The sequence below is a fragment of the Musca autumnalis genome, unplaced genomic scaffold (genome assembly GCF_047663935.1).
Source record: "Musca autumnalis isolate F117 unplaced genomic scaffold, ASM4766393v1 scaffold_4, whole genome shotgun sequence".
Taxonomy (NCBI): Eukaryota; Metazoa; Arthropoda; class Insecta; order Diptera; family Muscidae; genus Musca; species Musca autumnalis.
Window position 1 is genome coordinate 9102000 of NW_027411977.1, and position 14891 is coordinate 9116890.

The 14891-nt window shown below is 35.3% G+C and overlaps 1 protein-coding gene across 3 annotated transcripts in view; it reads right to left on the reverse strand.

Annotated features, from left to right (window-relative positions):
- Positions 1–14891, reverse strand: part of LOC141402496 (palmitoyltransferase app-like) — a 490233-nt gene that overhangs the window by 27956 nt on the left and 447386 nt on the right. For 2 of the 3 annotated variants that reach the window (XM_073983960.1, XM_073983961.1), the window contains 5 exons: positions 2684–2795; positions 2279–2433; positions 2051–2172; positions 629–821; positions 3–93 (listed from right to left, as the gene is read on the reverse strand). In XM_073983960.1, the coding sequence (XP_073840061.1) occupies positions 3–93; positions 629–821; positions 2051–2172; positions 2279–2433; positions 2684–2795 (673 nt within the window). The remainder of the gene's footprint in view (positions 1–2; positions 94–628; positions 822–2050; positions 2173–2278; positions 2434–2683; positions 2796–14891) is intronic. The other variant, XM_073983962.1, reaches the window with a different exon arrangement.

The window sequence follows — 14891 nt, forward strand, 5'->3', positions numbered from 1 at the left end:
ACCGTTTTGTAAATTGTCATAGCTGCGCGGCCTATAAACACCGCCGGCAGTTGCAGCACTTCCAGCTTCCATGGCTGAAGATGAGGTATTCGACTGGTGTGTGGATGGTTGTGGTGGTTGTATGTTATTGGAGAGTAGCAAATGAAAAACGTTGTGAGTGTAATGAGAATCCACACAAAAGGGGGGGAACATGGCCAAAATGAGAGATCCACAAACAAACAAAAATGTTGATTGTCACATGATGTCAAGGTGTTGGTAATGTATTTTTTTGAATGTTGTTTTTGTCCAATTCAATTGTTAATTTTTATTTGGATGTCATTCGTGTTAGAAAGTGTTGTTGTTGATGTTGTTTTTACGGTTTTTTGCAAATGGGAAATAAACAGAGAAAAAAGAACAAAAAAATCCATGTTTTGATCAGTGCATTATTAGTTGAAAACGAAAAAAGGAAAATACATGTTTTTCTCTTTCAAAGGAAACACGGGTGCTTTCAAAAAATAGTTTTTTTTTATTTAAAAAATCACACCGAGAATTTTGAAAATATTGTAGGTAAAATGAAAGAAAGTTTATCAATTGCACGCACTCATCAATCAGGCGATGCAAATGTTAAAAACTTAAACTCAAAACTTACCTCATCGTAATATCTTGACTTGAGATCGGAACCGCCTATACTAATGCCACCACCGGCACCACCAATCATTGGTTGTGACGTGATCATGGCACCACTACTCACATGTGTGGCACTTATCACATCGCTCAGGGGATGGCGAGGACTTGAATGTTGTTGCATTTGTAAAATATATTCATCGGTAGCGATGCCACGTCTAGAAAAAAATTGTTTGAGAATTAAAAAATAAAAGTTTCTTATTAAGGTTTGAGAACTGAATAAAATTTGTTTCATTCTGTCACGACTCCGACGCGATAAGAATTTCGTTGTTCGTTAAGTCCGTAGTCCGTAATATGAACATATTTTTTAAGTTTTGAAATTAAAAAAAAATATTTTAATTTTTTTTTATTTTATGTTTATTTTAATCGCTGCTCCTCGCACAGGAGTCAATTAAAAAATTAATCTAAACATATTTATTAGCACTCGTATATTTGTGTTTGATTTTGCATGAAAACCGCAGGTCCTATCGAAATGCGATTAGACAAAATCTTGTAGCTGTAAAAATTCTCTACAATACTGACCTTTATGCCTTTTTTCTAGGTTTTACCATTTTTGAGATATAGAAGTTCAAATTGGGACAATGCACTGACTGTATCGCCTCCTTAAAAAACAACGTCATGCTCGTGCATGACGCCTTAACTATCATAAAATGAAAAGTACTTACACCTGAAAAGTTTTTACGGATTCTGAAAAATCGACGGATGGATTTTTAAATACATCGCGGTCAAAGGCCACATTTTTTAGTTTTTTTAGGTTTTCAGTATTTTGCTTGGAAACCGCAAGGCGAAAGCAGTGATGTCGCACCAGCTGTTCGAATATGAAGTGTCAATTGCCTTTATAATAAAATTATTTTTGTTTTAATTTCATATTCTGACACAGCAGCGTTATAGAAGACGAAAAATACAAAAATGTACCTTAGATCTCAATAAACAAAGCAAAGGCAAACTAGTTGGAATTTGGATCGGCTGTTCTTTTTTTGCCAGAAATTACTTCAGCTAAAATGCTATTTATTTAACGAGGCCTTTAAAATGAATAACAAAAGATAACTTGTAATAACGGGCAAAAACCAAAACTATTTTTTTTAACGCAATGAACTTGGTTTAGTTGACATTTGATGTGAAGTCTGGCTTTCTTTCTACTAGTCCCCGTAACATTCCTTATATAAATACTTGATGCTCCTATTAATTAATCCTCCAGCAAAAATACGCACATTCATTTTCTTGGAATTTAAATTGATTTCATATTTCACAATGCCCAAAAAGAATCTTATTTTAAATCTACAATTTAGATTTTATTTCCACGAAATGTTAAAACGTATCTTAATGTAAGGTACCCTCCCTTTAACCTCCTCATTTTAACGTAATTTCAAATTTTGTAAATGCTTACCTATCTATTAAGGAAGGTGTCATGGGACCGCATAATATATGACAACAATTTAAACAAATATTCCCTCTGGAATATGGATTTAAATTGCGTTGGCCGCCTTTGGAAGAAAATGAACCTTTGAGCTGAAAAAAACAGAAAAAAAAACACAGAAAAGTACAAAACAAAAGACAGTAAAAAAGGGCAAGAGGTTTATTACTTCAACACACAACATTTTATATTAAAACTTACATCTTCATTTGTTGTTTGATCACTGGTGGTTAAATAGGTATGAAATCCCGCTAAACCGATCACAGACCAAATGGAAAAGAAGCAGATAAAAACCACAATTACGGTAAATGGTGCCTTTTTGATGACTTCGAATACTTCCTGTTCAGTTTTCATTACTGCAATGAGAAGGAAATTGGAGAAACAAAACAACAAAAAAGAAAAAATGCGAAAAAACACACACACACACAAAAGGAAAGATAAATCGTGGATTTTTTGCATTTTTTATACAAAAAAAGGAGGATTTGTCTCCTTTTTTGGGGTGTTCTATTGCGGTTCCTTTGAATTTTTATACGTAGCCGCCTTCCTTATTTTAATTTTAATTAAGACAATTTTTATTCTTTTTGTTGTTTTTGGTGTTGTACTTACATAATACTAAATGCGTCACAGAGCATGAAAATATGAACACGGCTAAAAAAGCCAACGAGACTAGAAACAGATAAAAGAAGCGATAATTACGTTTACCCACACAATTGCCAACCTAGAAAAGAAACAAAAGAACATTAGATGAATGAACAGAGTGGACAAGAATAAAAAAATTAAAGTTTGAGTTTCAAAAACAAACAGGATGACAAAGATGTTGACAGGCCATGAAAACAATAGAAGTGAATTCAAAGCATACAAGAATAAAATCAAAGGCCTTGTTACAATGCAAGGTCCCTTTTTTAATTTTTAGCAATAAAGGTAGGATATAACTGGGTTCGCTTTTACAGCAATTTGTCAATCAGAATGTTGAATTTGTTAATATGGGTTGTTCGTTCTAGTTCCTGTTTCCCTAATGATTACTCTAATAATTTAATTAGCAAATGAACTCAATAGATCTATAATATTTAATTTTCACAAATCACAAAAAAGTTGATACTCAACCGAACGGTAATTTTTGCTGATTCGCTTCAGAGTCATTAAAAAGAATATTTTTTCGCTAAGACCCATCTCTCGAAAAAGACATATAAGCTTCGTTACAGAACCAGAAAGTTTTTATTTTTTTTTTACATTTTCATAACTTTTTGCCGTACTGCAAAAAGTAACAAACTTCTACGTCTCTTCAAATAAAAATGCCGCTGAATAGCTTTCTCTCGAAAAACTTTTTACATAACAAATTTGCGGAAATAAAAATTAGCAGCATGTGAAGCTTCTGATTGGCTGGTATGGCCGCTTCGACATTTGTTACATTTTTTTGGCGTCTCTGCCATTTTCCGTTCTCGTACTTTTTGAACAACCTTTTGACAGATCGATCTTTTGCAACTTTACCATTAAAAAGGCACGGAAAGGGAATTACGGGGTTATTCCTAGTTGTGTAGACCAAAAAAAAAAATCATAAATTTTAAAAAAAAAAAATATTTTTTACTAGTTCTTTCTTTCATCTGAAAGATCACATTTACATACATTTGGAATTTTTATTGTTGAAAAATATTGTATACTTTTGTGGTAAATTGCTACCTGCGAAAGGATTTTTTTGTAAAAGCGTTTTGCGTTGCCAACGACACCTCGAAAAAATTCTGAACTGTCAAGTTAATTTTTCCTCGTAGGGTTTTGTCCTGTCAGATACAGTTCGGATTTTATGGCCTCATCTAAACCGGGCTAAATTTACACTTTTTTGCATTGATCAGACCTTTATCTCAGAAACGAATAGGAATTTGACCTTGCTGTCTTTAGCAATATTGTAGCCCTAAACTAGTAGAACTTATCTTTTGAAAAAACAACATAAGAAAAACTCCATCTAGGGCATCAAAATCTATAAAATATGGAAAATTTTACATAAAAATTCTGGTCAGTATCGCCTAAACTATTGGGAGTTGAACCAAGTAACTTTTTGCAAAAATCTTCCGAATAAAGTTCTTAACAATTCTTTAGAACATTCTGAAACTGCTTACTTCATGTTGTTTCAGCGGTATTTTACTTCATATCTTTTACAACACGTATTTCAAACACAGTTCACATCAACAGCATTTCGCATTTCGGATTTCACTACATTATTGACATTTTTATTAAATCGTCGTTGAAAAATGTGCTGAAAACAACGGTATAGAGACATTTTACAACAATGACATGTTCTGAAGAGTTGTGTATTACATTCCAGGGAATATTTTTCCAAAAGAAAATATTCAGAAAAAATTAACGGTTTTGGAAATACGGTGCGAAATGTATAAAAATTGTGGAATTTTTGCATATATTTTGAAATTTGAGGCAATAAATGTAGTTTTTCGACTTCATTATTTCTCCAGATATTTTATTCTTGTTCTTATCTACAAATTTGCTTCAGAGTCCAGAAGAAGATTCTCATTGGTTTCAGAGATATAGCCCCGAATTTCTTTAAAAACTCAATATTTAACCATGTTTAGATGGGGCCATAAAATCCGAGCTGGATCTGACACAACAAAACCCAACTAGGGTTTCTTGTCGTTTGGGTCTGTACTTTCGAAAAATCCTCAGTTCAAATTGTTTGCAGAAGATCACCTTAAAAATGTTGCACAGTGATATATAAAATAGGTTCACGTTTCGTAATTAATATCTGAATTTGAAGTTTTAATGGTAATATTTTGGTCTGCATTACATTTTGATGTCTAAATGAAAAAATCCAATTTGACGCCCAAAAATATAATTCGCAACATTTAATTTTTTACTTGTTTCTGTTCTGTTTCAAGCAAACAAATCAAAAGGCTATTATATCTTCTTTTTTTGAAAATGGTTCACATTTCTTTTTATTCACTTTGAATAATAATACTTTTGCGACAACTTCTACTATTTTTGATTTTTTTTTTATATTTCACCAAGGTGGAAATAACTAACTAATTAAAAGTACAAATGTATAAAAGATGACTAGTTACATAAAAAACTTAAATATGCTTGAAGTTTTCGGTTTCCAAGGGTGTGTAGAGGAGTTTCTACCACTAGAAGGAGCAAGGAATTTATTTTATATGACATTGCATTTTTAAATGCATTTAATTTCTAGGGTCTTCTCTGCTTTCACACCAGACATCAGAAATGTACGCAAATATTTCACCCCCAAAGGCCATGCAATAAAAATAAACTAACTCATAGCTCATGGAAATGATAAAAAAAACTGCAATGCAATACATCGTTGGCACAGTATCCAACTTAAGTAAGTTGCAGTAGTAGTTAACGAAGTGGGTAGGTAGTAGTTTCAAAACTATAAATGCCTTCACACATAATTTAAAGTGTAAAGTATTTCAAAACAAGAAATAACAGGTGGAAGGACTGAGAAGAGAGTGATGTAAGTTCAACGTTGATATATATGGCCAATCCAAAATGTTGGACGCTATGAGCATAAAGATCGCGGATTATGGCCCCTTTTTACTAAGGATAGGATCATTTTGAATGTATATATGAATTTGAGTCTATTTAACACGGACACATTAAATGCCGGCCGAAGGCTAGCTAACCCGACTATCTGAATTTAAAACTATTCCATACATATAGACGACTTTTTATTTGCCAAGATCAAAAGCTGCCTTCTGTTTTACGAAGGCTGTTACCCTCAGCCTTTAATTTGTCGAGGGTAGGTATACTAGGGATATGACTTTTACAACCTCTTAAAATCTTAATTATAAAGGTGATTCGATAGAAAAAAGCTCACGCACACAATGCTTTTAATGTTATCATACATCAGCTTTTTCGAACAATTTTTTGGAGTCACTTTAAGCGCATATATTAACTCAAAACAAGCTTTAAAGCCACACGACATAACCAAAATGACATAAGCTTTTGTTTCTCACCAATTTTATCGCCATATCATTACATATATCATTTTATATCATATGGGGATGACTGAGCGAAATCCAGGGTTTTGGAGTCGGAGTCGAGCAATTTTGCTGCAGTCGGCCTTTTTTTTCTAAATTATAGAAATATAGCATAAAATTCGGGACACCAAATTGTTTTTCAAAATATCATTTATTTTGAAAAACAAAGTTGGAGGGCGATTCATAGGATATCTACTATCCTTTGAAGTCAAATCTCTTCATCTATATTTTGATTACAAAATGCATGTAGAGAATATTTTATGGTCTAATTGATGCTTTAATTTTTTGCAAGCAAAAGTAAAGTTCTATGATATTCGAATTATAATTGGACATTTAACGTCTTCCGTACAAGTTCTACAAGCCTTCTGTCAGAAGACCTACTGGTCTTCTCACAAAGATCTAAAATCAAATATTTTTTACAAAATCGATGGATGAAGCACTAGATTTTGATGCTCTTGATAAGAAATATATGGCAATCGGTTTAGTTTTCGAGTTGGCACCGCAAACGCTTTTAGTTTGCTTTTAGTTCATTCATTCCCGCTACGGAAATCGTTTTTGAGATAAAAGGTCAACAAGTCATAACCCTAATACGACCCCAAGTATGTTTGGACGAAATTCGTTTCCGACAATTCGAAGTCTATGCAGATCAGTGCGTCCGTCTCTCTGGCTGGAGCGTAGATATCTTACAAACGGATTAACCTATTGGCCGCGAACTATTTTGTCCCAACTTAGATCAAATTCGAAGATATGCTATATACATACGTCCACTTATTCGCCACAAAAGTTTAACAATTTGCGCTGAATTGGATCGCACGATAACTCTCGAACTGAGTAAGCGATTTATTCCAAACTTTGCACATCGCAATATTTCTTCCTGACATAGACGGGTTTATATGGACAATATAGATATAGGTCCACTCTTTCAGGTACTTCCCCCCCCCCCCCCCCAAAAAATTTTCGCAAAAGTTCGGTTCGAAGCCATGTCTCTGATCGGTTTGAAATTTTTCGTATTTCGGTCGGACTTTCGGTCTGTTCTTAATAGACCGACAGCTTAAAAAAACAAGTAAAATTACTATGGCTTATGAATTGAGTATTTAATTCGGCTCAAACTTTACACATGTTAAAATTGCTATATTAAGTTCCAAGAGGGTCTTTATCAGACAATCATGGATACCTCTGTTACAAAACTATCCCATATAACATCCACTTTCCAAATGGATTATATGTTGGTCCATTCATTAAGGTAATTACACCACAAAAGTTCAACACTTTTGCTCTTTAGTTCACATCAAACAAAACTTAAGCATTTATTCGGAACGTCCATAGCATAGCTAAGATAAATACCCTAAAAGTTCAGATATTTTGTCGGCAAGTTCAAATCCTATAAAGACATAATTTTTAGGAAAAAGGATTCCGGTTGTGTATTCGATTTGTCCATAGATGACAGCCTCAATTCACAAGGGCTGAGGATATATCTCATCAAATTGTAAAAACCACACTTCTCCATATCGAAATAATTCGATTGAGCTAATATTGCATACGAAAACATGTTGGAAAATAAAAATACAGAAGAGATCGGTGTTTTGCTAGTCTTATTAAGTTTGTGCAACGGATTAAAGCTGATACGACATTCCTCAGTTAAAATAGGACATAATGCCTCCGAAATGTTTAGTAACAAAAGGTGTATCAAACAAGGGTACAACAACATACTGATAGAGAAGGTTATGCGATATACAGATTTGTGTAGAACTGACACAATGTACAACAAGGTTAGGATAGGTTGTAGGATGTGCAGCTGCTATTGTTGAAAACAGTTTCTCAGCTCGTTGTGTCCTGCAGTATTTTTTCATAGCAGCGGGTTATATCGAAGATAAGTAAAAGAAAAATATAATCTCATGATCACCAAACAGCCTGTGTCCTTTGTTCATTAGATTAAGGTACATGCAGAGACGGTGCTCGATCTTTTCAGCTTTTCTCGTTGGCAGTGACCAGTAATAACGACTACAGCAATTATAATCTCTGACTTGCTATGTGAGAGTAGGGATGCAGTTCTACATCCTGAGATTACCGGCCAGATTGGCTACGATACCGAGGAAGAAGCAGAACGGTGGCTTGACACAGTTCTACACTTGCTAATTCATAAACTATCCCATTTTCTCAACATTGCAGTGCCCAGGTAAAAATTAATTATAACTGTTCCACAAGTTTTTAAAACAGATCCACAGCATTGTATGATATCCAGTTCTTCTTCGACCCATTGGTGAACATTGCCAGGCTGTCTTACACCCACTCATTCCTATCCAGAATGACAGGAACAGTGTCAACGTCAAGAGTTAAATGTAATCGGTTTCGGTAGTTTTAGTTTACATAATAACCACGATTTTAAAGCTTGACCTAATCATTTAGCCTAACTACATTTGTACTGGCCAAAATTTATATATTTTTTATACCCTCAGCATTTATGCTAACGAGGGTATATACAATTTCATACGGGCAAAATGTGCCACATCGAAATAATGGTTTTAGAACCCAAGTATGTTTGGAGAAATGTGTTTCAGATAATTTGGAGTTGATTTAGCAATGTCCGTCCGTCTGTCTGTTTGGCTGGCTGGAGCGCACGATAACTCTCGAACGGACCAACCGATTCGGTCCAAAATTTGGCTTTCGTAATATTTTGCCCAAACTTAGTTTAAGTTCGAAGATGGGTTATATCGGTCCACTCCTTCTGGTACCTCCCACACAAAAGTTCGAAAATGTTCGGAAAATTTGTGCGCACGATAACTCTTGAAGGGATTAACCATACTTTGTACATCGTGACATTTCTAGCAGACTTAAATGAGGTTCCAGTATGGACTCAATCGGTCCACTCCTTCGGGTACCTCCCACACAAAATTTCGGAAAAGTTCAGTTTAGGACCTGTTTTCGAATCGCCTTGATTTTTGTTATAGCAACTTTTATTCACAGTGGGCAAGTCCATACTTCCTGAGCAAATAGCCTGAAAGCTGCATAAAACCCCTTTAACACCGTGTGTTGTGGTTGAAGCGCAAGATAAATCTCGAACGGATCTGCCAATTCGGTCCATAATTTGTCAAAACATAGTTTAAATTCGAATATAAACCATGTCGGTCCACTCCTTCAGGTACCTCCCCCACAAAAGTTCAAAAATGTTCGGAAAAATTCTGCGCACGATAAGTCTAGAAGCGAGTCACTGATGTAATCCATACTCTGCACATCCAAATATATCTACCAGATATAGATCAGGTTCGAATATGGACTATGTTTGTCTACTCCTTCTGGTGCCTCCCACACAAAATTTCGGATAAGTTCACTTTAAGACCTGCTCGCGAATCACTTTGATTTTTGTGGAAGCTATTTGCATTCCCTACTTCCATTACGACGGTAAAAGTTTTTTCAGAGACAAGTCCATATTTCTTAGGCAAACAGCCCGAGAGGTGTGGCAGTCACGATAACTCTCGAACAGTTCAATCGATTTGGTCCACATTTGGACTTCATCATATTTTATCCAAACTTAGTTTCATGGGGCAATACCGGTTCACAACTTCCGGTACTTCTCCAAATATTTAAAAGATGTCACTAAAATGCTAGGACAATATCACTTTAATGGGGCAACCAATTAGGTCCAAACTTTGGTTCTCCTAATATTTTGTTAAAATTTAGTTTAACTTCTAAAATAGCCCATATCGGTCCTCCCTAAAGGTACCTCCCCCACAAAAGCTCAACATTTGTGTCTTAATGCAGTTAATTCCTAATCCACATTTTTGTTGGCAAGTTCAAATGTTCAAAAAGGGCCACAAAATTCTTATGTTTCTTAAAAGTTTCACTTCACATTGGCTGAGGGTATCTCTGTCGGCAAAGCCGACTGACACTTTCTTACTTGTTAAGATTATTTTTTTAAAAAAATTTTAAAATTTACCTGCTTTTTCATTCATCTAGTTTCCCCTCATGACTATTCTCTACCTTTTAAATAACATTTTCAGTTTCCATTTTGCTTTTAAAGTTATTTTTCTTCTATCTACTAAAAATTTAAAAGGCTGACGGCCATTTCTATCTGCTGCAACTTTTAGGAACAGCAACAACACCTTCGTTTTTACACTGTTTGAAGGTCGTTTTATTTATGAAATTGAATTGACGACGGCGAGGTGTACATGCAGGAAAGAGAAACAGTAAAAGGCCAAAAGAAGTGTGCAGCAATGCGTAAGGGAGAAGCAACATGTTTGTTTACATAAAGCACCATATTTGTTTTTGTTTTTTTTTGTTAACACATGTTTAAAAGCAATCCTGTTTGTTGTCGTTATTTTTAATGGAAAATTCATAGAGACAGTTTTGTTTTTATTCATTCGTCTGTCTATGTTGCTTCTGCAACAGCTGCTGCTCTTCTTTGAGTGTAATGTGCCAGTGACTGACTTTTGCCAATTATCGTCAAAGAAATGACCAGCATACACTGTATTAAGCGCTTTGTTCAAACAACGCAACCAGTCTATCAGTCAGTCAGTCATTTGTCTGAGACTAGGCTTTGTTGTCACAACATTGTCTGCTTTGTTAGGCATAAAAGGTGGTGGTGACAAATTAAAATCAACGCAATATTACAGCTTCAAACAAATGCGTCAATTAGCAACGGAACTTTACAGCACACACATATATTCACACATATACAGGGTGTGGCAAAAGTAAGGTCACACAAAAAACTTTTGGTTTAAGGACTTGAAAATCCATCCAAAGTTACAGAATTTGAAACTACAATCCACAACAAAAACCACTTCCAAGAGATATGGTACTGTCGGAAAGCATGTTTATATTCCTTCTAATTTCTTCCAATTTGTTTGGACATAATTAACACCACCCTGTAGTTGTCAACATTCAAATAAAACTGTTTGTGATCACAAAAACCTTTGATAAACGTGCCTTCATTTAGCCGAATGAATGTTTGATGGTTGTAATGGCTAATGACTAGACAGCGGAATTTTATGCAACCCCTATTTTTGGTCCGATTCATGTCAAATTTTGAGACTGGGCATATTTTTGGCTTCTGATTACATTGCAATCGAAACATATGACATATGCAAAATTATGCAAAATGCATAAATTTTTGCATATGCAAAATTTATGCATTTTACATATTTTCTTATGCAACAAATATTTCAATAATGGGTACAAAAATGTTTGTGTGTAATTTTTTTTTTTGTTTAAAATTCTCTTCAGACTAGTCAATAAAATAGAGAAATGTATAACCACAGCCACAACCTTCAAAATACCGAAAATCGGGGGGTATCGCTCTATGGGCACTATATGAAGCCCTGAACCTAAACCGACAAATTTTAGGTGGAAAGTTTTTTACCCCCAAGGAAGACTTAATACCAAATTTCAGCCATTTCGGAGGGATATTGAGACCACAACCCTTAAAATACCGAAAATGGGGAGGTACCGTTCTATGAAGGCTATATGAAGACGTGGACCTATACCGTCAAATTTCAGGTGGAAAATTTTATACCCACATCGAAGACAAAATGCCAAATTTCAGTCATTTCGGTGGGATATTGAGGCCACAACCTTCAAAATACAGAAAATCGGGAGGTACCCTTCTATGGGGGCTATATTAAGACGTGGACCTATATCGAAAATTTTCAGGTGGAAAGTTTTATACCCCCAAGGAAGACTTAATACCAAATTTCAGCCATTTTGGATGGATGTTGAAGCCACAACCTTCAAAATACCAGAAATCCGGAGGTACCGTTCTATGGGGGCTATATGAAGACGTGAACCTATACCGAGAAATTTCTGGTGGAAAGTTTTATACCCCCAATGAAAACCAAATACCAAATTTTAGTCATTTCGGTGGGATAATGAGGCCGCAACCTTCAAACTACAGAAAATCGGGAGGTCCCATTATATGGGGGCTATATGAAGACGTGGACCTATGCCGACAAATTTCAGGTGGAGTGTTTTATACCCCCAACGAAGACCAAATACCAATTTTCAGTCATTTCGGTGGGATATTGAGGCTACAACTTTTAAAATACCGAATATCGGTAGGTACCGTTCTATGGGGGCTATATGAAGACGTCGACCTATGCGGACAGATTTCAGTTATAAAGTTGCATACCCCTAACAAAGACTTAATACCAAATTTCAGCCATTTTGGTGGGATTTTTAGACCACAAATCCTTGAATATATTTTTGCATATGGTTTTGCATATGCTCATTTTATGCATATATGTACAAATATGTCAAAATATGCACGATATGCAGAATATGCAAAATATGCAAAAATTTCTGGGCCTAATTCGTTTTATTTTGTAATAAAACGAGTTTCTGTCTAATCAGATTTTCTCTACGACCATCCTAACCATATATGCATTTGCATAGGATTCCGCAGTCTACTAATGACGTTATTGTTCGAAGGTACGAAGCATTGTTGGCAGTTGTGTGTGTGTGTTTAGCTTGTGTTAAGCCCGCAAATTTCCCATGGAAACAAAACCTAATTATTATCGAGGGCAATAACGAGGCAAAAGCATTCAGCACACAAAAGAAATGACTGCCAATCAAAAGCTTGATGTTGAAATGAAAATAAGGAAAACCTCAAAATCATTGAAGCAAAGTTGCGGCTATGGAATTTCAACAAATACGTTTTTCTCGAAAGGTAAGAAAATGAAGGAGGATTGACTTAATTAATTAAAGGATTTGTTTTCTTCCTTTTTGTTTGAATACACGGGAAATTGATAAGCAGCTGTATTTTTGGTAAATTGCTGCTGCCGCTGATGTTGTAGTGGCACGTTTTGTTATTGTGGAATCCTTTTAGGCGTTAATTACACCAAGGATTTCACGAAACTTTACCGCAAATTATGCTAAATAATCAGAGATTTTCATTAAGAACGGCAGCATTAAACAATTTATAAAACTTTAGAGGAGGAAAATGTTAATGATTTTATTTTCTTTATGCTTTTATTTAGGTCTGGGCGGCAAGGTAAGAATTGTCCAAGGGATATCTTTTTAAAATGAGAAAAGGCGACCTTAAAACTTTTTCATTTAAATAATAAAGTTATATTTTGTTGAAAATAATTCCTGTGGAAACAGAAATTGAGTAGCAGTAGCATCGACAGTCAACTGTAATTTTGTAGCAAAATACAGTCGTATTGTGGTTCCAAATATAGTGAGGTTTGTTTTGCCTATTAATTGCAGATCTGCACGACTATTACCATAGTTCAATATGAATCGGAATTTAGTGTATTTGGACGGGTTAGATGTAGGACATGACATGTCGTAATCCAGAACTTATTTTGGTTTCTCCATAATTGCAAGTAAAAAAGAAAGTTCGTGATTGTTATCGGTGGAGCTACTAAAGTAACAGTAAGAAATTGAATTAAATAGTGTTGCTGCACTTCAAAAGTCTTTACCTCTCCGCATGTACGGAGACATGCCGACATGCTTGCAACAATATTTAAAGATGACACACCGTAGTATAGGTTACATGAAACAAAAAATGGGTTTGCGTTTGTGTTTTTTTTTCGGTAGTAATCTCGTAATAGGAGTTGTAGAAAGAATGTCTTCCCACGGATTGGTACGCAGCAGAAGCAATGAGAAAACTGCTACAGAACTCATCCCAGAAGACGCATTGAACGCGTAGGTAGAATAAGGTCAAGACAGCAGAAAGCAGTCTTAAGAATGATAAGGTAGCAGGTGTTTATGACTTACCTGTCGAACTGTTTTAGATCAGGGACGATATGATGACGAGGTGTAGTTATCACCATCTGGCTTTCAAGCGAGGGAAGAGCCCATCTTGTTATATTAACATTATGCAGCCGAAGGTTATGCGAAATGGTGTTTCGAACAAAATATCATGGCACTCGCTTTTGCCGCGGACATTGACATTATGTGTTTAACTTTTCCAGGTGTAAAAAAAAAAACAACTTCAAAAAAATAATCTGCTAAGGAGACGCTGGATGTAAATGTCGAAAATATCATATTGATGGTATGAACATCCAGTAGAAGTTGGACTGTACCCGTACCTTCTGATTTAATCTATTATTAATATCCTGACCAATACGACAGTCTTGGAACTTGATATAAATCGGTTATTCCTTTTGAGAGTATTTTGAGCTTTCATATAATTAGCTCAGGAAGCTCGACGTATCCTGAGAGGCCCCTAAATGCTAATTTTTACGCAAAAGTTCAAATGTTGTCCATTGGGTCCTCCGAAGTGGGACTAGCAAATAAGCTTGTATTCTGCGGATGCAAGCACAAGCGGAAAAAGTGGATAAACAACCCGAATCAATGTAAAATTAGTACAGGATTGAGTAGATTGTAGGCAACGGGTAAATCACTCTTGCATTCGGGATATTTTTCAACCGCGTGACAGTGACAAATCGGAAGAGGAATGCGCGTTATTTAATTTAATTAATACAGTACTCCGAGGAAAAGCTACCACAATGAGAGGATCTTTAAATGGTATATATTTAAACCAGATACAAGCAAGGTTTGCATCACATCGGCTGTTCTTTTGGAGTTAACGTACGAATCAACAATACAAACAAATAAACGGACGAACAAGGCTAATTCGAAATTGTGAAATCGAAAGCCATTATATTCAAAGCCTAAAGTCTTTGAACTATACAAAATACTATAAAATATACCTCTGGCACGACCAATGCAGTCTGATACTACTACCCCTTGTTGCAATATGACTGAGAGGCCTAGGCACACAATTTGGATGATTTTGAAACGCGAGGTGTTTGAGCTATACGCCTAACAATGAAAACGCGAATATTTACAATCAAAAATAGATTTATTGTTGTCTCCAG